The sequence below is a fragment of the Rousettus aegyptiacus genome, unplaced genomic scaffold (genome assembly GCF_014176215.1).
Source record: "Rousettus aegyptiacus isolate mRouAeg1 unplaced genomic scaffold, mRouAeg1.p scaffold_m13_p_6, whole genome shotgun sequence".
Taxonomy (NCBI): domain Eukaryota; kingdom Metazoa; phylum Chordata; class Mammalia; order Chiroptera; family Pteropodidae; genus Rousettus; species Rousettus aegyptiacus.
The window spans coordinates 35,463,922-35,486,749 of record NW_023416309.1 but is presented as its reverse complement, the minus strand read 5'-3'; the positions used below and the strand labels follow the sequence as shown (position 1 = coordinate 35,486,749).

At 38.6% G+C, this 22,828-nt stretch overlaps 1 protein-coding gene across 4 annotated transcripts in view; it reads right to left on the bottom strand.

Moving 5' to 3' along the window:
* The window catches only part of PLCE1 (phospholipase C epsilon 1), a 284,212-nt gene that overhangs the window by 25,318 nt on the left and 236,066 nt on the right, over positions 1 to 22,828 (bottom strand). For all 4 annotated transcript variants that reach the window (XM_016164148.2, XM_016164151.2, XM_016164149.2 and 1 more), the window contains 6 exons: positions 22,011 to 22,169; positions 14,989 to 15,118; positions 9,109 to 9,230; positions 8,097 to 8,214; positions 3,625 to 3,756; positions 2,300 to 2,590 (listed from right to left, as the gene is read on the bottom strand). In XM_016164148.2, coding sequence (XP_016019634.2) covers positions 2,300 to 2,590; positions 3,625 to 3,756; positions 8,097 to 8,214; positions 9,109 to 9,230; positions 14,989 to 15,118; positions 22,011 to 22,169 — 952 coding nt within the window. The remainder of the gene's footprint in view (positions 1 to 2,299; positions 2,591 to 3,624; positions 3,757 to 8,096; positions 8,215 to 9,108; positions 9,231 to 14,988; positions 15,119 to 22,010; positions 22,170 to 22,828) is intronic.

Below are 22,828 nucleotides of genomic sequence, written 5' to 3'. Positions count from 1 at the left end.
AAGAGTTAGTTTTATTGAGTGTAGACCTTCTAAACTCCTAGTTCCAGATTATTGCAGACCTTCTTGGAACTGATGGCATCATTAGAAATCCTGGGAAGGGATGACTCTAAGTCCATGGACAGCCCTTTGTGGTATCAGCGTCGCCTGAAATTCATGAAGCGGTAAGGAACATATCTGGAGGCTAGACACTGGGAGGGGGTTCTCTGTTATTTGGTTAGGATGCTTCATGGAAAATCAAGGACTCTCTGTTTTCTTTGCAAAAATTAAAAATCAAGCACTCCCTAAGAATTCTTTGCAAAAAATTAAAACAGGGACAATCTGTTTCAGCTCAGTGCAGCACGCATTTATTGAACATCTACTGTGTGCAAAGTATTGACCAGGCTCTACCCACAGTCTGTGGAAATGAAGAGCTTTTTTACAGATAAACATGATGAAACTGCAAGTAGCTTGTGCTTGGTCCAGCGAGGGGAGATGTTTAATAATTTCTTGCTGCATTAAATCAAGAGAGGTTTAATGACAGCCCTCTTTCCTGGGTTGGAAGATTATGTAGGGAAATTTGAGGATGAACTATCAATACAGCCATCTGCCTCTGCTGAGTGGGACAGCTCGAACATGCGCTCCTGGCTTGATCTGGGAGAGAGGCAAAGCCATCAGGGGTGAGTGAAGGCCAAACTGCAGCCTCAGTGTGTGCTCCTGGATTCCGGGATGGCCCAAGGAGGGTCAATTCCCATGTCCCCTTCACCTGCGGCTCCCTTTGCTGTCAGTGGAGCCAGTGCGTCTGCACCAGCCTTGGCACTTTAGGAGAAAAGGATCATCCCAAACTAAATGCGTTTACATTTCCTGGGGAAAGCCATTTTCCCAGTTATTTCGGTTTACTTAAAATATTTCAGTATCATAATAATCAAGGGTGCCAGTGGACACAGGGCTACAGACAGGGCCAGAGATGTGAGGCCACAATCCACTTGGGACGGACTGAAAAAATTTTTTTACAACTTTGAAAATATTTCATTATTATTTCCACTTGCAAGTCCAAAGCATACTGTTTTCATAACTTACCAAAAACACTTGATAATAGTTAACATTTGTGAAATGCATTCTATGTGCCAGGCACTATGGTCAACTTCACCTGCATTATCTTATTTAATTTCAACAGAAAGAAGCAAATATAACAAAGGCAAAAAAATACATCTGCAGGGTCAGCACCACTGTCAGGTGGTTAGATGGTGCCAGAGCTAAAGCTGTGGTTTGACCTTGGCTGAAGACAGGGATAAGCTGTGGTTGACCGGTCAGCATGGTTAGTTAGGATCTGAGTCAGTCCATGTGAGAAGAATGAGAAGGTGGCTTGAGTGTTCAAAGAAAAGACTGTGGTTTTGAATGAGCTTTGAGGAAGCATTCCTCATCTGCTCTTCCTTTAACTTTTGTAGCTCTCTTTCTGCCCCCCATAACCAAGTGAAACAAAACACTTAATTCTCTAAACTCCCAGAGCCCTTGCATTTATTATTATAAATCATTCTGTGACCTTGAGCAAAATTATCGCTCTGTGCCTTGGTTTGCTCATCTGAGGAATGGGGATCGCAAAGGTATCCACCATTTAGGGTTTTTTCAAAGATTAAATGAGATAACAGGGGTCGAGAATTTAGCGTAGTGCCTGGCGCATAGTAAGCATGCGATCAATCTTGTGCGAGGCCTCATCGGTTATCCCTGTTACGGGGTCTCATCAATAGTGAAGAAACACCAACACTACTTCCTCTGTTCATGTCCTTCACGTACTTGTTTTCTTTGTGTTTGCTACTCTATTATTCTCCATTTCAATCTCAAAGGGATGAGAAGAAGCTAAAATGGTCTTAACTTGCAATACTTTTGGAGTGACAATTACTTTTGGACTGCAAGGAAAACTAGCTTAACAAGACAGCTTACTAAGGGGTTTTAGGAACTGTCCCAAAAGATCTTTGAAAAACAAACTGGACACAGCCCTGAACAGTGTCCTGTTTAAAGATACACAAGAACGGTCTTATGTTTAAAAACTTCTTCAAAAGGGGGCCAGGAGCAGGAGACTATTAGGGAGCCCTTCAAGGTTCTTTTCTGTTGCCTTAACTCTGAAACATCAAGGGCGCAATGCAATTCAGTATCAAATTAGTTTCTGCTTTCTGTTCTCTGTATTTTTACTCTTATACACAGTGTGCCCTGGTCTGGAATCTTGTCCGTTAAAAAAATGTTATTTGTTGAATTACGTTTACTGAAATATAAGCTGCAAAGGAGAAAGGTGAGGAGGCACCCAGGGGTGCGGTAGGCCCATTACCCTCTGTTTGGTAGTTGAGTGCCACGAGCTGTATCCCATGCAGCCAGAACATGAGGGGGTTAGGGTTGGACGAGTCGATACGGGTGGCAGCTGGGTAGGTTCTCAGCAGCTGACAGGCGGTGTGCTGGATCAGTTTCTGAGAATACCTGCGACACAGACGTTTGGCGGCATTTTCATTCAGCGATGAGATATGATAGCATTTGGGAGTTCTAATGATAGCGCTGAGGGATGTGGTTGGGCTGAGTGGGGAAGAAGATTCCTCCCAGGCCTGTCGCATTCCTTCGCAGGCACCTAAATCCCCCAAAAGATGAGCCTCAGATTAGTGCTGAAAACTTTAAATATTTTAGAAAGGTAAAACTGAACAACATCCCAAGAAACAATTATAACCACATAACACATCAGAATAGATCTTGAGTGTCACTTGTGAGATAGCCCATCACCGTGAAACAAAATGATAGCTACTGAATTTTAAAATGAGTGTAGAAACACCAATTTAAATTAAAAGCCTGAAAGTCCTTTGCCTCTGTACTTCATCTGCCCCATGGATATATTTGCACAAATACACAACAATATATGCATAAGTGTGTTCACTATAGCATTATTTTTCATAGCAAAAAAAAAAAAAAAAGGAAAAGCGACAACAAAAAGAACCAAGAAGCAATCCAACCTTTCTATCAGGGAGGAAGTAATTAAATAAATGACAGTATATCCACACAATGGAATACCAAAGAGGTATTAGGGAGAATAAGGTAGATAGATATATGTACAGAAAGCTATGTGAAAAGTTATAGCAATATAAAAGTTATACGAATATGTTCAGTCATATCCCGTTTGGATCATCTTAAAAGAGAATCTTATTTTTCTTGAACAAAACACTATAAACTTAACAGTGGTTACCTCTGGGGAGTAGAACTGAGCCATTGAGAGTGGAAAGGAATTTTAATAATACCCTGTATTGTTTGAGTTTTTAACTATGAGAATTTATTACTTTTATAATAAAAACTAATTAGAAACAAAATGGATGTATCTTCTGGAGTTATAATGGTGAGGAGAGCAGTTCCAAGAACTGCTGGAATGTTCCAAGGTGGTTCCAATTTTTTCCTTTTGAGGTAAACACTGTTAGAACATCTTCAGTAAAATGCTATTTTTCAGGAAGTTAAAAATGTAAATTCATAATTTAAAAAGTATTTATACCATACGTAGTTAATATAAACATTCATAACAGTAAAAAATAAATTAAAAAGTTCAAGGGAAGTGCTTAGTAAAACATCAGGATCATCCAGTACACAGAATCAAGCAAAGAGATTGTAAGAAGGTGACTTTACTTTTTCCAGATGCTTTGTTGAATGATGCTGTCTCCCCAGGGCTCATTCTGCCCGGATTGTTGCCAAAAATGGACTTCCTGCTTTTCCTTTCTTTTCCTCTGCTAGAGCCAGATGCATTTAGAGTTGACAGGCCTGTTCCCATAAAAAAAAAAAAAAAAAAAAAATAAGCCAAAAACTGCAAGCAAGGGAACTCAACATTTTCCATCCCTGTTAATGTTTATTTTGAAGTCCTACTATTCCCTTGTAACCCAGTATAGAAGACTTACTAGCATTTTTAGCAATGTTAATAATAGTATTGTAGGCAATTCTAGCCAAATTTTTATTTCTGTAGGCAAATGTGACATGAACTGCATGATTATTACAGAATGACCATGAAATCACACACACGCCCACTTGATTGTGCACCAGAAAAATTGAAAAGCTGCGCAAAAAGAACATGCTCCAGTCCATATTTAATTATCAGGACCTAATTACTCATTTTGGAGATGAAAGAATGGTTAAGAGGCCGAGTTTTAGCATCACATTGTGTCTAGGTTCAATTCCTGTCAGTATGAACTTTGACTTAACATTTACCTTCTCTGTTCTTCAGTTTCTTTATCTACAAATGGGCATAAAAATAGGAAATCTCACAGGGTTGGTCTGAGGATTAAATGGGAAATATATTATGATGATAATGTTTCATGGCTTTTCTTTCTCACTCCTCGTCCAACCACTGCCTGGATCCTTCCTGCCTGGCCCAGTGCCTGGTGCACAGCAGCAACTTAATAGATGTTTGCTGAATGAGGAAATGAATGTACACTGTGCAGACCTGGATCCAGTGCAGGAAGAGTGACTTAAAGGCACCAATGAAGCCAGAGTTGCCTCCGAACAGTTTCTACTGTCTACAATTATATCTTAGAAAGTAATTCCTTTAACTAAAGCATTCAGGAAGTCCTCTTTGAGATAAAAATACACACCTTGCAAGTGTAACTGTGCAAATCTTCACTTCCTTAAAAAGACCTTTTCTTTTCTCTTTCGCCTTGACTCAATCTGGCCTTGTACTCACTTGCTTCTTTTCTTTCCTTATTCTTCAGCACATGCATGACCAATCCCTAATTCATTAAGCCCTTGGGTCAACATCAAACAGTCTTAGGAACAAAGCCTCTGGCCACAGAATCAGAGTTTTGGTCAAGCTAAAGATAACAATTTGACCTCAGATGTACTGCAGCTCTAGACCCATGAAGATGGAATGTCCCTACCAGCATGCCCTGGAAACCAGACAGGACAATGCCATGACTGACATTAGGACTTGATGCAATGATCAATTGCCTCCTATCTCAGCCCTGACCAATCAGTAGAGCCCACAACCCCAACTCTCTTAGCTATCATGACTAATGAATTTTCCCCTATGTAACCTATTCCCTAGAAGTCATTTGGGAGCCAAGTCTTAAGAGTTCTAGCTCACCTGTGTCTCTAGGCTTGGTGCCATTTCCTTAAATAAACCGCTATTTTCTTTGCTGCAAACTCCTGTCCATGTCTCCTTTGGCTCTGACGTGTGCAGGCAAAATGAACCTTTTGAGTTCAGTAACATAAGAACACCATCAGAGGAGACAGGATAAAGTAGTGTTTAATAAGAGTGTAGACTTTGGGGTTTAAACCCAGTTCCTGGTGGTGTGACCTTGCACAAGTTACTTAATCTCTTGGCATCACTCCTTCCTCATCTGTAAACGGCTGTGGTTAGGATTAAATTAGATAATGTATATACATTCTTAGTAGAGTGTCTTATTCAGAGAAATTGCTCAGTTCATAGCAGCTGTGGGCGTCTAGATTTTTTTCTCTGAAGTATCCACAAAGATGCACAAACTTGGACTAGTGAGTTCTCATGCTTTGTCTTAACATTTCGTGTAAATTCTGCTCTCTACACAATGATGTAGCAGTGGATATTCTCCCAAGTAAAACTGATAAGGAAGGGCCAGAGTGCGGCTCTGTGTTCATCCTGGGGTTTTTGCATACATCCTGGCACATACTGGTATCCCCCAGGGAAATATGGACCCTTCTATGAAGAGCCTTGTTGTTCTCTTGGGGTGGGATAAGGAAGCAAGAACAAGGGCTGGGTGATCGAGAAAGGGGAGGAGTCTGGAGAGGCCAGAGAAGTAACTAAAGGAGCAAAAATAACCTTCATTTGCCCTGTTGGGCCATTTTTCAATAATTACAGCAACAACCACCTTTTCCAGAGTGCCAACTATTTCGTAGATAGTGTGCTGATTACACTGTATACTTTAGTGCTAGTTTTTACGACACCCTTGCAAGTTAGAACTGTTATGTCTCTTTTACAGATTAGGACTCTGAAATGCAGAGAAGTTATATAGCTGTCCTAGTGAAGGTCACCAAAGAGTTCAGTCCTGCCACTAACATGGGTTCATGATCTTGGCGAAGTTACTTTACTTCTGGAAAAGGTTGTATCATGTGATCGCTGTGGTGCCTCACTGCTCATAAGTTTTTTGCATAGGACTCTTTAGCAGGGACTTGAGATTGTGAAAGGTGAGATGCATTGAAATGGAAATAGAGCAAAATTAAAATCAAAGGTGTAGCAAAATGAACCTTTTATGGTATTTTTCCTCATGAGCATCAAAACAAATCATAATCACAATAAATATTTAGAAGGTATTATAACAATGATTCTGGCAACACAATTTAGTTATTTGGAGAAAAGAAATAAATTTGGGGAAAGAAAAATGTATGAAACTTCAATTGCTGAAAAAAATACAGTATACCTATAAAGAATGTGTGCTATATAAACACTTTTTAAACTATAGCATATGTGAATTTAAAAAATAAGCCAAACAACCTCATGCTTAGCCTGTGCCTCAAGCCAGAAGCTGGACTAAATGACCTTCTGATTCTTTATTGGTGCAGAAACTTTATTTTTCACAATGACTTCAAATACCTTTGGAAATCTGTGCTCTTTATTTACTCAGTGCTTGAGAATAAGACTAAGCCCGTGGAATAGTTTGGGTGTAGTGTAAGCTGAATTTATGAAGAACAAGAGATGCAGTGAGTGTGATTCTTGAATGAAGTGGCTCTCCCACTTGTTCCTGTGACGAAGGACATGCATGCCACAAGGATTTTTGACACGTAAAGGATTTTTTTTCCCATCATAAGAACAATTTTCTTGGCTGCAAATATGATCATATTGTACTTATGTGACAGAAAGTCACAATCTGTGAAACTCAACCAAATGGCTAGGTTCCTTGCATTTCTTTGAAATCTTTGCTTGCTACTTATTCATTCATATCCTCCTCAACAGAATTTGCTAGCAGGTAAGCAGGAATGGCTGCCAAAAGTTTAAAAAGTTTATAGAAGAAAGCTTAAAATTGAGAAGGTTCTATGAATTTTCCCTCTCTGATATGTAAAAAGACCATTATTATCTAATTTTTAAATAGCCTAATCCCCCCTGTCCCATTTGCAGGGCAGAATGTGAGAACTGGTGTTTAAAATAAACCTCTGGAAGCCAGTATCTGCATTTAGACTATCTTGAAAAAAATGAGGGTTGGTATTTTGACCCTCCGGGCCAAGTTTATATACCTTGTTTACTAATATTTGATGATCCCCAATTTCGGCTGTTTTTCTGTCCTTGGACATTTTGTGCAAGGGAATCTTTTTTCTTAGTATGAAGAGATAAGTTTTTCTGACTTCCATATATTGATGGACTTTCCTGTTTGCCCTCTACCCCCATTTGTAGAACCTGCTATTGGATGAGCTCACTGATGGCACATCCTAACGAGAGAGGCAGGGTAGTGCAATGCAGATAGACAGGCTTAAGAAATACAGTTCTACCTTTTATTAACTAAAATGCACTTTTTTTTTGGAAGCAGTTTATCAGTGTTAAGTTCACTGTACTCCTAAAAATGGCCAATTGGGGAAACCTTTTTTTTTTTTTTTTTCCTGCTGAAACCAGGTCTTTGGTCCATGTGGCATAGGTAGAGTCTTGCCTACCCAATTCAGGGATGGGGGCATGTGACCCGGGTCCTAGACTGTCAGAGCACTGCATGCCCTTGGCCGCAGTGATTGGTACAGGGATGGGCAGAGGACCCGATGAAAAACAATAACTGTTGAAAGTTCTGGAAGAGACTCTTACACCGAAACTGAATCCGGAAACATGTAGTGCTAGCCTGCTGCAGGCCCCTGCAGGCACAAAGGGCACAGGGCCAACACCGTGGAGTCACAGTGAGAAATGGGGAGCGAGAAAGGATCAGGCTGCATTAGAAACTTGTGAATTCCTTCGTTTTTCAATAGGAGCCAACAAATTTCCTCTCGGCTTAAGTCAAATTCTGCCACTTTCGAACAAGAGTCTTAAGTGATACATTCTGAACTCTTGGGCCATTACTTCATCTCTGTCAGCCTTTGTTTAGTTATTTCGAGAGTAAATAATAAATAACATTTTTTATCTTTTGGTATCTTAAAGTGTTTTAGAAGATATTGCCTATTCTTACCTGGAAATTTTACTGCTTGGCAATAGATGACAAGGTCAGAAAGCTCTGGTGCAATCTGTCTGCTTTCCTTTTTATTCTGAGGAAGATAAAATTCTTCTCCCAGTTCCATGTCATAAACCTATCAAGGGAAAAATGATACCAGTTGACAGGGAGGGTATACGCCACCCCAAAGCTCTTTATTTGTTCCTTTCTCATGTCACCAGTGTGTTTCATCTTGTTCTGTATTGATCCTTACGTCCTAACACCTTTCCTAGAGTAAAAGCTTTCTGAGAGCAAGGGGTGAGTCTAACTCATGTGGCATAGTCCAGTGTTGAAAATGTGGAACAATCAATGCATATTTGTTGAATGAACAGGTAATTGAGTATATATCTTCAGTAGCTCACATTTTGGACATAGTTTGTTATATATTTTTTTTTTATCTAACAATGTCACTGCAACTATGTCCACAGATTTGCCCAGAGCCCACATACTATGAGGCACTTGAGGGTAGGGTCTGGGTATCTCATTTATCTTTCCCAGAATCATTTCTCTGTTAACACTTCACAGTCTGGTCCCCATTAATCTTCTTGGTCATGTCAAACATCTTTAAAACTCCTAGAAATTCCTTAAATAAACCAAGCTGTCCTCTTGGCCTGTGTTCCTTGTTGTCTGCTTGGGAAATTCATCCTTCTGCAACATCATCTTCCCTGATGCTCTGATAACACCGTGTAATCGCTGCTCTTTGTTCTTATTTACAAGCAATGTTGACAGGTTTGTCTCTATCACTAAACTGCCTCCTGTGTCCCCTTAGTGTCTGCCACACATTACACCTTTACTAGGAATTGGTTGGATAATTCAACGACTAAGCTTCTATAAATGGCAGGTGGGTTTCCCATAGAATCACCCTGTGGGCTTTGACATCTAAGAGAAAGTGAGGGGAAACGTCAAGGGATGTGGGGGGGTGTGAAATCCCACCGGAAACTGACAAGTGTACCACGCTCCAAGTGTAATATAACAGAAACCATTCACTCACCTTTCCTTTGTTGCAAGCAGAGTTATCTGCTTTCTTTATCCTCTTGGGGATTTCTTCATTATACTCAAATTGAAGCTTGTCATTACATGATTTATTTTCAGGTCTGTCTTCTAGAATGTTGTCTGCAAATGAGTTGTCAGGCTTCAGTGAACAAGAACCTAATGCTTCACTTAAGGGCTACGTCTACGTCATTGCCAGGATACCCAGATACTTGTACTTATCTGGAAGACTGAGGCTGGCTACATGTTACCAAAATGATGGTTTGAAGTATAATTTTTAAAATTTGTTATATAGTGTGTTTATTTTTGATTGAATGGATTCATTTACCAGTAGTTTTGGTATCATATAGGTATAATCTAAATGCGAAGGCTCATTTTCGTACAGTGGATTGGAACTGTGGAAACATTATGGAAGATATCCTATGTGAAGAAGCTCTCAGCACATAAGTTTCAGAAAGATTTAGTGGTTGAAGCACTTCTAGATGGTGCATACATCATTTAATCACTATCACTTTAAAATGAAGTAATTAGCTTCTTTTACCTCTAGAAATGTCAAAACCAGAAAAGACATTGTTATTTGTAATGCGGTTTTCATAATTGTTTATCATTTATTAAATGAAAATCTTAGGAATAAGAATTAAAATATATCTAAAAATATCTAAAGTATGAGAGATAATTTTATATTTTGTTTCTGTATTTCTATTCAAAACGACTTTAAAGTTGTTAGAGGTATATCATCATTGTATTCTTTAAAAGAGAAGAATAGGAATGCTCATTTCTCACTCAGGATTTACTATTTCATCAGACCACAAATGCTTAGACCGAAATATCCTTATACCAAATCAAGGCCATGCAGGCTGCCAAGAAGTAAATGAGATTGATCATTTTATTACATTTTTACTCATGTAAGTGTCACAACTTCATGCTAATCAGGTGTAATAAGTTGGAAGCAGTATGCTGATACTCATGCAGTTAAAATGCCCAGTTCAATGGCTTTACCTTCCTGACCGTTAGGAGCAGGAGAAGCAGTAAGGACATCTGCTATAGAAAAACAGAATCAGAAAGGGGATAAAAGTAAGAAAGATTAAGACAAAAAGCCTGATAAATTAAACTAAGGTATGAAACTAACTATAAATAACAATAGCTTAGGTGATACAATACATGAAACAAGTAATCTTCTGTCGATTTAATATTTTGACTATTAAGGGATGCAAGGGCTAGTGATAAAAGAAGTGCGAACATTGTTAGTGTTAATTGTGATGCCACATCCACATTTTATGTTTTCAGTTTCTGACAATTATAATACTCTCAATAATACATTATGTCAAGTGAATAGAAATTGGTTAATTTGTTAGAATCATGTAGTCATTGGCATAGAACATATCTATATTAAGTTGCTTATTCAAATCTGTACTCTAGTGTATGTTCAAAGCTAGTCAAGATAAACAACAAGGCTGGAAAAAATTAATCTATGTTTATTTAATAAAATTTAATTAAACAGTCATTTAGAACTTTTTGGCTAAAAGGTAGAGTAATGGTTCCTGAAATATATAAGCTTCATTTGCAACTTCCTTTAGATTTTCTGGAAGTAACTCTGTGGCTAGGAATCATCATACTTTTAGAGCCAAAACAAGCTTTAGACTAATTCTTTTATTTTATAGATGTGAAAACTGAGGAGTAGAGCTGTCACAGAGATAAACTGGGCCACCCAAATTCTACAGATAGATTCTTAACCCGAAATGCCTGTGAGGGCCTCAGAAGGCCTGTGAACACTCCTGTAATTTTATGCAGAAATTTGAGAGCAAGTTTATTTCTCTGAGGAGACTGGTGACAGCTTCTATCTCACCCTCAAAGGGACCCATCATTAGAAGAAGCTTCAAAAACTTTGATGTTCCCCCTAAGAAGCTGGGAATGGTCCTACCCACAAGCAGGCATGTTTCTATTTTCTTCTCATTTCAGATGGAGAAAGTGAGGATGGTAGAGGGAAGCAGAGATGAGCGAGGTACCACAAACCACCACCAAAAGGTATATGATCGACAGCACTTAACAGCAGCATAAGGAAGCAGAATAGTCCAAACTTAACCAAGTCATGGTAGAACTACAAGGCCTGTTTGGGTATCAGCCAATCAGAGGACTCTTTCAATGAAATAATCATGTGGTTATTAAGAGAGTGGACTTAACTGTTATAGATTCTAAATGTTGGTGCTGGAAGAAGGGAGGGCATCAGTCGACATGGAACGGACCCTCTCATTACACATCTGAGGGACCTAAGGCCTAGAGTGGTGAAAGGACATTACCTGAGGTCTCACAGTCCATTGGAGCAGAATCTGGTTGGGCCCCCTTTCCACATACATCCCACTGTAGCATATGTGGGTTTAAAAAAAACACTCAACTATCATAGAGATTCAGGGCTGTAGGGTTTACATTTTACTCTCCTAACTGAAAATACAGGCACACCTCATGTCTATGGCACTTCACTGATATTATGTTTTTTTTACAAACTGAAGGCAAGACCTTCCACTAGCAAAAAGTTACAACTCGCTTTATTGCGATTCTCGCTTTATTTGGATGGTCCGGAACCAAACTCAGTGTCTTTGAGATATGCCTGTAAATCAGAAAGATTCTTCTCCTACATGTTCATTTTGTTATTTGCATATCAAAAACATATATAATAATAATAATAATAATAATAATCACAACAACAACAATAACAACGAAGAAAAGTCTTCTTTCTTGTTCTCAAAAGTACAGGAAGAACACAGGAGTAATTTATGACAGAGAGCAAATTGATCTTTAGTGCGTTAACTTCTTTTAGAAGCAAATAACATCTGGATTGGGTGACTTCTTAAATATGGTTTTCATTTCTGATCTGAATAAATTTGTTTTATGGGAAAACATCACCATGACTGTAGTAGGGACCCATAGGGAAGAACAAGTCAATATTAAAATATTTATATTCCCACAACTTTTCAGAAATAGGATATAAGAAATTATCTTGACTCTTTCATTTTCTCCCTCTTTTGATCTCCCTGATAAAGAATATGCTCCTTGTATTATCTGATGGGATTTTAGGCTTTTAGTTGATGGTATGAAGCAATCGACTACTACAAAGGACAAATATTAAATGGACACAGAAATTAAATTCCACTCTGGGTATCTATCAAAAGAAAACAAAAACAATAATTTGAAAAGATATATGCACTCTGGTGTTCATTGCAGCATTATTTACAATAGGCAAGATACAGAAACAACCTGGGTGTCTATCAACAAATGAATGGATAATGAAAAAGTGGTACATATAAAAAATGGAATATATTACTCAGCCATAAAAAGAATGAAATCTTGCTGTTTGTAACAACATAGATGGACCTAGAAAGTATTATGCTACGTGAAATAGGTCAGACAGAGAAAGACAAATACCGTATGATTTCATTTATATGTGAAATCTAAAAAAACAAAATAAAACAAAAACAGACTCATAGATACAGAGAACAAACAAATGGTTGCCAGAGGAGGATGAGTTAAAAAGGTGAAGGGGAATCAGAGGTACAAACCACAAGTTATTTAAAAAAAAAAAAGTCATGGGGATGTAATGTACAGCATAGAAAAGATAGTCAATATTTTTGTAGAAACGTGTATGGGGAGAGTTACTAGACTTATTGTGGTGATCACATCATAAGGCACCATAAAAGTCGATCATTATGTTGTACCCCTGAAACTTATATGATATTGCATGTCAACTATAATTTTAAAAAATGGACATAGAGACTGACGTTGTATTTGTGAGGCAGAAAGAGACTGAACTGTGACTGTTGGCCAAGGTGGAGGTTCACAGATCCAAATATGACCAGGAGACAATTCTGCTGAGTGAGATACAGATATTTGGGGGATAACTTGGCTGTCTTAATGCCAGTGGTAAATGGTTGCTGTTCTGTGCATATCTGCCTATTTGTACAACAATTATCCTATGGAAAAGTAAAAATTCTAGGCATATAGTGTTTATATAAATAGGCAGTTGGGCTTATTTTCATTACTACGTTGTTGTCTTTCAAAAGTTGCCAAAATGAAGAAAGAAAATAGAGATATAATATAGAAGTTAAATAAAAAACTGTGTTCTTAAATTTAAATTAGAACTATCAGTATGAACTCATGGAGTAACTCTGTCCACTGAAGAGACTTAGAAACAGTGACCCTTCTTAGCAAACAGATTGTAGTTTTGAAATATCATTTTCCCTAAAACAAAAACAAAAACACCCAAATCTTAAAGATGTAGCTACCTCCATGTCTGTGGCAGGAAATAAACAAGATGAACCTAGAAAACCTTGTCATACCAAATAGCAAAGGAGTTACCAAAGAGTCATGTTAGAAGAACTTAGAACCAACTTGAAGAGCCAACTGGCCAGGTACAGGACAATTTTAGATACAATAAAGACATGTGAATGGTTGAAATGGGGATTGAAATTCCTTCACTTGCAAAAGGGATCAAACACAAGCCTCATCAAATGTCTTGGATACAGCTGTCAATTTGTAGGGAATACAGAAGAATAAAGAACGTGTCAAAGTGAAAAATCTAGACTATGAGAAGCTTCAGATCAAATGCCTCAGGTTCTTCCACATACAATTTGTGAGGAAAAAAACAGGACAGAGGAGGATATTGTGGATTAAGAGAGATATTAAAGATAAATTTTTAAAAACAGGTAAGATAAAATTACAGTGTCTAGGGATGCACACTTTCTTTATAAAACTATACAAGATACACAGAAGTGATTATTATGGAGTCAGGATAGTGGTTACTTTGGGGAGAAGGAAGACTGACTGTTGAGACTGAAAGGTGTTACATGCAGGAGCTTCTAGGGTAGTCGGAAAGTTTTATTGCTAAACCCGAGTAGGTGTTACAACAAGTGCATCATTAATCTGTGCATTTTTGTGTAATTTTCTGTATCTGTTTTATTTTACATGTCAAAAAAAAGTGCTAAATAAATCTTAACTATACTTTAAAAAGAAAAGTTGCCAAAATGAAACAGTCTACCATTGGCAATGGTACCCGAGGAAACATTTTGCAATATGTAATAAATGATGCTAATTTAGTGCAAACGAAACACTCCTGAAACCTAATTCTTATGTAAGAAGAACACTTCACTAGTAATCTCTAGATAATGTCATTCATGTGACTTTTCGTATTGTACCATTAGCCATCACCCATGTTTCTGTCCCTTTGGTGGGGCCAGAATGAAATGTCTGGTTGGTTTAGTGATGTGACAAGGAGGGTAGGGAAATGATGCTTCTTTTCATAGTCCTAGAAAGCAGGAGTGAAAGCTGTGTGAGGGAGAGGCTGAGTACAAAACGTGATGCTGCCCCCTGCAGGTAGCTTAGGGAACAACAAAGATTCAGCCACAGTCTATAATTCTTGGCAAGAGCCTTGGCCACTCCAGAAACTGAAAGGGTGAAAATGGGATTTTGCTGCTAGAATTCAACTTCTTCTGTATCTGACAAGGAATCCCAGTTCCCCAGGGCAAATTCTCCAGGAGAAAGCTCAGTGCTTCAGAGAACCACCATCAATCCCCAATGAGAATGTAAATCAGCCCACCTATTTTAAAAAAGTAAATCTCTGCTAGAAACCGACTTAGGAATGCCCCTGTGTTGCCTCCCATTCCTCCCTCTTCTTTCCTTGAGTGGAGGCTATATTAGCTAACAGATCCCTCGCTAAGTGATGGGATTCAGAAACTCTTGGACAATATTACAACAATCTGTAATGTTGGTCTATGGAGTGCCAGACTTATTTCTGGAAATCGCTGCCCCCCCCCCCAAAAAAAACCCCAAAAACCCCAGAAAATCATCCAGGCACTTGCCTGCGCACAGCATAGGGTTCTGCTTCTCTTACCGTCAGAGAGGGATTCGTAGTCATAATCATATTCGTCTTCTTCATCTTCCTCCTCCTCGTTAGTAGCAGGTGGGAGGCTGGCATTCCCACCATTATAAGCCTGAGCTTGCATGGATGCTAACTGATGAGCCTGTAAGATATAAATAATTAAAGACTGCAGATGCTAGAGAATTTCCATTGTTAACTTGCGAAATGACCATTTCGTACTTACCACAGTCATTAAAAGTGGCTTACCCTATTTTAGTTCATTTGAGAAAGAAAACAAAAATCTAATTAAAGTCATTTGAAGTATAAAGTTAATCTTTGGGTGAATGTTAACACCCCTACAGGAGGAATCCTGGAGCTTTTTGGAAAAATGACAAGGAATCCCAGTTCCCCAAGGCAAACTCTCCTGGAGAAAGCTCAGTGCTTCAAAGAACCACCATCAATCTCCAATGAGAAAGTAAATCAGTCCACCAATTTTAAAAAAGTAAATCTTTGCTAAGAAACTGTTTTTCTTTTTCTTTCTGAAAACAATATTTAATACAGATGTCAAATTATAATGTACACCTGAAAATTATATAATTGTGTTGACCAATGTTACTCTAATAAACTGAATAAAAAAAAGTATCTAAAGGCCTCTGACCTTGAGAGAAATGTTAGACTCCCTGTGGATAAAGGGAGCTAATGAACAGTTGGTTCAAATAAAGTTTTTTTTTCAACAGACTTTATCTGAATAACCTTCAATCAGATTAATAAGATAGGCTTAAAAACTTCCAAAAACTTGATGTGTGCTGCTAGGGAGGCCATGAGCCTCTACATTTGACTAGAATTACTATGAGGGGACATCACGGGACACAAGACTAAATATACGCCTGGGAACCTAGCATAAGGAAATATCTGAAATACAGAAAACATTATTTTTATAAATTAAAAATAGGAAACAATTTAAAAGCCCAATAACTGAGGAATAGGGTCAGTACACTATGGTATATCCGCTTGAGAGAATGAGATGTGAAAAAATAATTATGATTATATTTATTGAACAAAGGATATAGAATTGTATGTATGTACTATTTATACATGTAAATACATATGTATGTACATGTATCTGTATATATATTAAATTCTATATCCTTTGATCAATATATATCTGTCTGTAATGATTGTAATGATATAATACGACATGCGAAAAAAGGCTAGATATTAAATGTCAATACAGCAGGATTCTCGACCTGTTTTTGTGGCACAGATCCCTCTGGCGGTCTGGTGAGGTAGGATCCTGTCTCAGAATAATATTTTTTGATGCATAAAATCAAATACATGAGATTACAAAAGAAAAGAAGAATGTCGAATCTAGTTACCAATTATTGAAAAAACAATTTTGTGTAATAGGAATATATGCTTCTTCATTAACATAGTAAAAAATATATAATTTTTTATAGGTCAAGTAACATTTTTGAAATAGTGATAAGCATAAATAATTCTTGGAGATATTAACAACTGTGATGTAACATGGAAAATCTGTGACCTCCTCTGGTGACAGAGACATACTGCTAACGTTACTGTGTTTTGTTCCCTATATTTACAATCAGTGGAAACGCTACCTTTCAGCCAGAAGTTATTGAAAATGAAGATTTAATTTTTTTTCATTTAAGTTCGCTGACCCCCTGAATTCTATCTATGGATATTACCAAGGTTAAGAATCCCCTTACGCAGGTCGTTTTTGGTCTTGGAATTATGTATATTTAAAAAACAATTTTCTTTTCCCTAAACTTCTTGAAATGTGGTTATATTACCTTTATAATGAAAATGTATACATAAGGAAGATACAGTTTAGACTATATCTTTATCTGCATCCACTGAACATTGTCTTGGCTGGAATTTCTCAAAGTGGGTTTTATGGAATACTTGCTCCATGGGTGTTAATAGCTGTTATATAAAAACTGTGTTATATAAAAACTGACAATTACAGTAACCACAGAACACAATGGAAGTTTAGAAACATCAGCTTAAGAAGACTGAAACACATTCCTACTACAGAGCTTCACCTACCCCTTTATTTAATATGATAAAAAGCACCATGACTCGTCAAAGATCTCCAGTGCAGAATTTCCCACACTTATTTAATCAGGGAGTTTAAAAATCTTTTCTTTCAGAGTATCTCATAAGATTAAATGTCCTTCAGAACTTTGAGAAATCTGCTCTAGGCACAAGCGAGCCACAAAGGCAAGTCTATTTGTCATGGAGAGAGAAGTGCCTTGTTGCAGCAAACATTCGAAGTAGAGCCAAGCGCTGAGAATGATGATGCAAAGAGCCTGGTAGGCCCGCAGGCAGAAAAATGTGAGAACTGTGTTACAGGAGGGCTGCCATTCAAAGACCCACTGACTAGCAAATGTCAGAAAGTGAGTGCCAAGAACCCTTAGACACTCAAATATTTCCACTAATGCAGGAAGTATGAGATGGCCAAACAAATAACCAGTAATTGACACCATTATTCTTTGTAATATCTTACTTATTCTGAGGCAGAAAAACAGCACCTCAGTCCTTGAATACAAGCAATTCAGATATAGGTCAAGGGGTTAGAGCAAGGGGTCAGACAAGGAGACTGGCTCAGATGGGTCTTGGTAGGAGTCATGTCTTATGCTGCTCTCTTCCCCCAATGCCTAGTACAGTGCCTGTTCCTCTAGTATGAACTGAATCCAGGGGGCTAGAGTTTAGGAGACAAGGTCAGAATGCTGGGGATCTGGTGAGGTTTAGTTAAGAGGCCTCTCAGTAAGAGCCTCAATGAGAGCTTGCGGCAGACAGAGTGCTTGGCTTAGAAATTGTGCTCTAAGGGTGAGTTCCTTGTATGGAAATGACCCAGGCCTTCTAAATTAGGGACTGGGTCTGAGTGCATTGGAGCTCTAGGCATTCATTCACCCAGTCTGGTGTGAACAAAGATCACAACGTCCAGACACACAACCTGCCAGACAACTAAAAGGCCTCACAGATGTGATTGTCAATACTTCCTGGGAAATCAGAGGGTTGGGGGTAGGGTTGGAAGAAGTTTTAAAAAACTGGAAATGGCACACCGATGTTCATAGCAGCATTATTCACAGTGGCTAGGACATGAAAGCAAACGAAGTGTCCTATGATAGATGATTGGCTAAAGAAGCTGTGGTACATCTATACAATGGAATATTACTCAGCCATAAGAAGAGATGAAATACTGCTATTTGCAACAGCATGGATGGATCTTGAGATAATCATGCTAAGCGAAATAAATCAGACAGAAAAAGTTCAAATAAGAGTCTACGGTTTCATTCTTCTCATGCTGTCAGATCTTATTTGGAGCACTGACTTAGTTCTGGAAATCATGTTTTAACATTAACAAATTCAGGATACCCACAAATTTAGGAATATCCAAAATATTCTTACTGGCAAGTGAAGAGTCTTAGCAGCCACATCCTGTGAGGGACAGTTGACACAACAAGAACATTTAGTTTGGAAAAGAGAAAAGCTGGTGGGAAGATACATGCTAGCTTTCTAGATATGTAATGAGTCTGTGCAGCTGCAGTGGGAGGAAGTACCGCAAAAGAGTAGGAGGAACAGGAAGGAAGATTTGGGTTCAACATAAAGAAGACTCCTGTAACAACCCAATCTATTCATTAGCGGAATAGAAGCTGCATAAAGTAACTGCAAATGACTGTGTGAAGAATGGGAAAGGAAATAGCTCCAAGAGCAGCTCCAAGAACAAACACATCATGAAGACCGCAGAGGTATGCACAGAGAAGCTGGGCGATGAGGAGTGGGTAGTAGTTGTTGGATAAAGAAAACAGCATGGAGGAACAGTGTTATATAAGAAAGAGCCCCCAATGATGGGTAGTCAGTTGCTAATACAGTATTTGAGGCGGACCAGGCATCAGAGAACACATACTACCATTGCACAGTTGACTCTTGAACAACGTGGGAGTTTATGGGCGCCAGCACCCTCCCCCACACAGTCAAAAATCCATGTACAACTTTTGACTTTCCAAGAACTTAACTACTAATAGCCTACTGTTGACCGGAAGCCTTACTGATAACATAAACAGCTGATTAACACATATTTTGCGTTAGATTATTATAGACTGTATTTTAACAATAATGTAAGCTAAAGAAATGAAAATGTTAAGAAACTCATAAGAGAAAATACGTTAACAGTATTTACTGAAAAAAGTCTGCATAGAAAGTGGGCCCACTTAGGTCAAACCTGTGTTGTTCAAGGGTCAAGTGTGGTCAAATAACTTTATAACAAAGCCCATCAGCTTAGGTCTCATGGCCTCTGGAACCCAAGTAAATGCCAGGCCTTCTGGAACAGTTTTGAGAACACGGATCTAGCAGAGATCTTACCCTGGTGGCCCTCAGGGCCAACTTCATCTCTAGTCTAGACTTATTTGGTTGGTACAGTGTTTGAAAAATTATTTAGAGCTGTTCATTTATGAGGGCATGGATGCTCTACTCCTGTCTTCGCTTCCAACTGTCATATACAGTAGCCACATGGCTCCTCATATTAATGTTTCTTGCTGCCCCCTGAGGGTGGCTGATTTTGTCATTCTTGGTATTGAGCTGTGTATGATCTTCAAATTGGGTAATGTGTACCTACAGGGAATGCAAAGACTTCTAGAGATATGCAGGTTCATATATTAAAAAAAAAAATCAATTTCTAGATTCGAGATTTTTAATATCTGTGTACTTTAAAAAAAATAAGCCTGCCTGAGAATAAACTTATGGTTGGCTAGTTCTCCCTTCTCAACTTCATTTCATAATTGCTCTTCTCCTACTTTACAAAAGGAAATACAATTCTCACTTATCAACCAACAACCTTATTATGATGCATGAGATGGTGAGAAACCATCCAAGACAGCAAAAGGGACATTCGATAAAGTGGAACTCTTGAGAGTCTTGAGAAACTAAAGAGGGGAGCCTTTTATTTCATCTAGGTCCTAAGCATATACAAGGTTCCATGCCTTTTCTATTATCTTCCTTTCCTATCTTCCTTTCCCTGCCTTCCTCCCTCCCCCCAGCTCCCTTCCTTCCTGCCTTTCTTTCCTCCTCTTCCTTCTTTTCTCTGTCCATCCAGAGACATTTCTGACCAAATGTCTGGCTGATTTAGCTAATTTTACTTGACAATGAAGACTGTTTTTGTACATTATATTTGTATATAACTTATGTATTACATATTTATGTATGATATATGATATGTCTGAAAATATATCCTTCATAATTAAACTTGTGATAAAATTGTTAATGTCACCTTAAAAATGTATGAGGGAAAACGTATGAAAGAGATACACGGCTTCTCAAAAAAAATGAAGGGATACTCAAGCAAAAAACTTTGAAGACCATAGGTCTGGAAGATCCATGGTATCCTGAGCTGCTCTCGTGGGGCAAACCCGATCAATAGGCATCTGCCAGGCCGGACTGGTTTGGGGTCCTTTCCATAAATATCTGCTTTTCTGCTCAGAAGGGCAAATCTAAAGATGACAGAGCCTGTGGCCCCACCCTCCTTCCCGCCACCCTGAGGGCACCTGAAGCAATCAGGCTTTTGCTGAATCACTGAGGTTACCAGCTGATATAATGTAAGCCCCTAACTCAGCCTGGACTTTGGGCCATGTGAGTGAGCTGCGGGTGAGCTGGATAGTCTGAGAACTCCCTGATACTTATTAGAACAGAAGAGGACAGGATGCTCCAAGGGGCCCCTTAGAGAACCAGTAATGTTCTAGAATGGCAAGAAATATTGGAAATAGAGCCTCAGAAGTGGGGTAATAAAATGTTTACAGACTGGTCTGCCATTCTGACAGGTATTTCATGATTCATCTTGGGAGAAATTTTGTGAGATTTTAGTGTCGGAAGGGTACTTTGAGGCGAGTTACCACAACGTTCCCATTTTACAGATGAATAAATGGAGGTCCAGAAAGACCGGCTGGCCCATGGTCATACACTGGGTTTGTGACAGGGCCAGAGGCTCATACCTGGTATCTCAGCTCCCTGCCTAATGCTCCTTCTTCAACATCATGCTATATGTCATTTTTCTTTAAATTCAGGCCCTACCTGTGAGTTCTACAAACTAGAGCTTTTAGGTTTGATGACTGCTTCAAATTTACTACTCAACTAGGTCAAACTGAACACTTGACTCAATTCGAAATGTCATTTTTAATGATTTAGGACAAAGGTTCCAAATTTGTGGGACTCAAAATCTTGCTGAAGTTTCTATTTTCTGGGAACCACTAAAGCAACAATGGAGTAGGGCCTGGAGGCTTGGCGGTGATGGCGCACAGAGATAGTAAAACCTATAGGACACAATCTAGTTTTGGCGTCGCACTGTATTGCTGCTGCAGCTGCTCCATTCTCGTGGTGCTCTAAGTGGTATTTTAGGGCCTACAGTGCCCTCCTAAACAAGACAAAGAGTTTTGGCAGTTGTCATTCTGTGGTATAAGTAAGTGCCACCGGGCATGTGAACCCAGTGGCCTTGGATCCAAATATCTTCAGGGGGTTTATGGTGCTTGGCATGCAGGTCTCCACAGGGCGAGGCAGGCATGACAGTGTCTTAGCATCCACAAACCACAGTGATACACAGTGCCAACTTCCATGCTGAGGCCGCAGGGTTGCTGCTATGGAGTTCCACTACTGGCCTCAAGACTAATAACCTGGCTCCCAAGTGCTCTCCCTACAGGAGGGTCTCCCTGTAGTGAACTAACTATAGTGCCCACTGTGGGACTGACAGCTGTGAAGCCCAGGTCCAGAGACGAGTCACACACTGTCCCACTCAGAATAAATGGAATAACAGAGGCACATTCTACATGGGAAATAATTTCATAAAAAATAAAACTTTCGGTGAATAGGGTGTGAATATTTATTGGTCTATAAAATGGAAAGTCAAAAATCAAATGTATCATTCAAAGAAATTCAGTCTTCAAAAACCAATTTCCCAGCAGGTCATCTGAAAGCTTAGAATGATATCAATTTCTTTGTTCCAGGCACACAACATACTCACAACCTCTTTAACAGGAGGACAGTACCTTTTGCTTTAAGATATCCACTGGCGTCTGATGGGCCTTTAGCTTCTTATTTTTAAGAAGCACTTTCCTTCTAAGTTGGTCAGGCGAGGGAAGCATTGGATCATCTGAGAAGTCACTCTCAAATAAGAATTTAGTCACCAGTTTTTCTCCAAACACAGTCTGAAAGGAATAAAAGAATACACATAATCAATGCCTTTTATCTATACTTGAATTATTCAACTGGAAATTTCAGCCCAGTTGAATTGTTTTAAAAATCCTAGGAAGAGGAAATAGGAAATAAGTTGTGTCCCTCGTCCTCCCAGTAAGCTGTTCATGAAGGTCTCTGAGTGACAATGGCGAATCTCCTGATGCAGAGGGACCGACAGTGGGTCCCTCACATCTTTGTTTGCTACCAATTTACTGAGATTATTGCAGTCTGGGTGCTACCGAATGTCACCACTGTGCTTAAATTCATAAAAGGAAGTCTTTTCTTGAAAATATTTCATAATGAGACAAGAGTAACTATGAAAATCTTTTATATCACATAGAAGTTCACATTTTATATCATAAAAAAAGTAGTTACAAGAGTATTTCTAAGTTTTGCATTTTTCTTTTTAAAAAAGTGTCCTAAAATTTCTGATTTCTTCTGTTTAGAGTACTTCACTGTTACCAGATGATGATAATGATTACGACGATGATAAAAATTACGTTTAATCTGTTTCTGTATGATAAAGGTAGTGTTTAAATATTGAGTAAGTCATTGTTTTTTAGACAAATTCATATTCTGGAAAGAACTTTTCAAAAACACATGTCTAAAAACATCACTATTGTGATGTGAT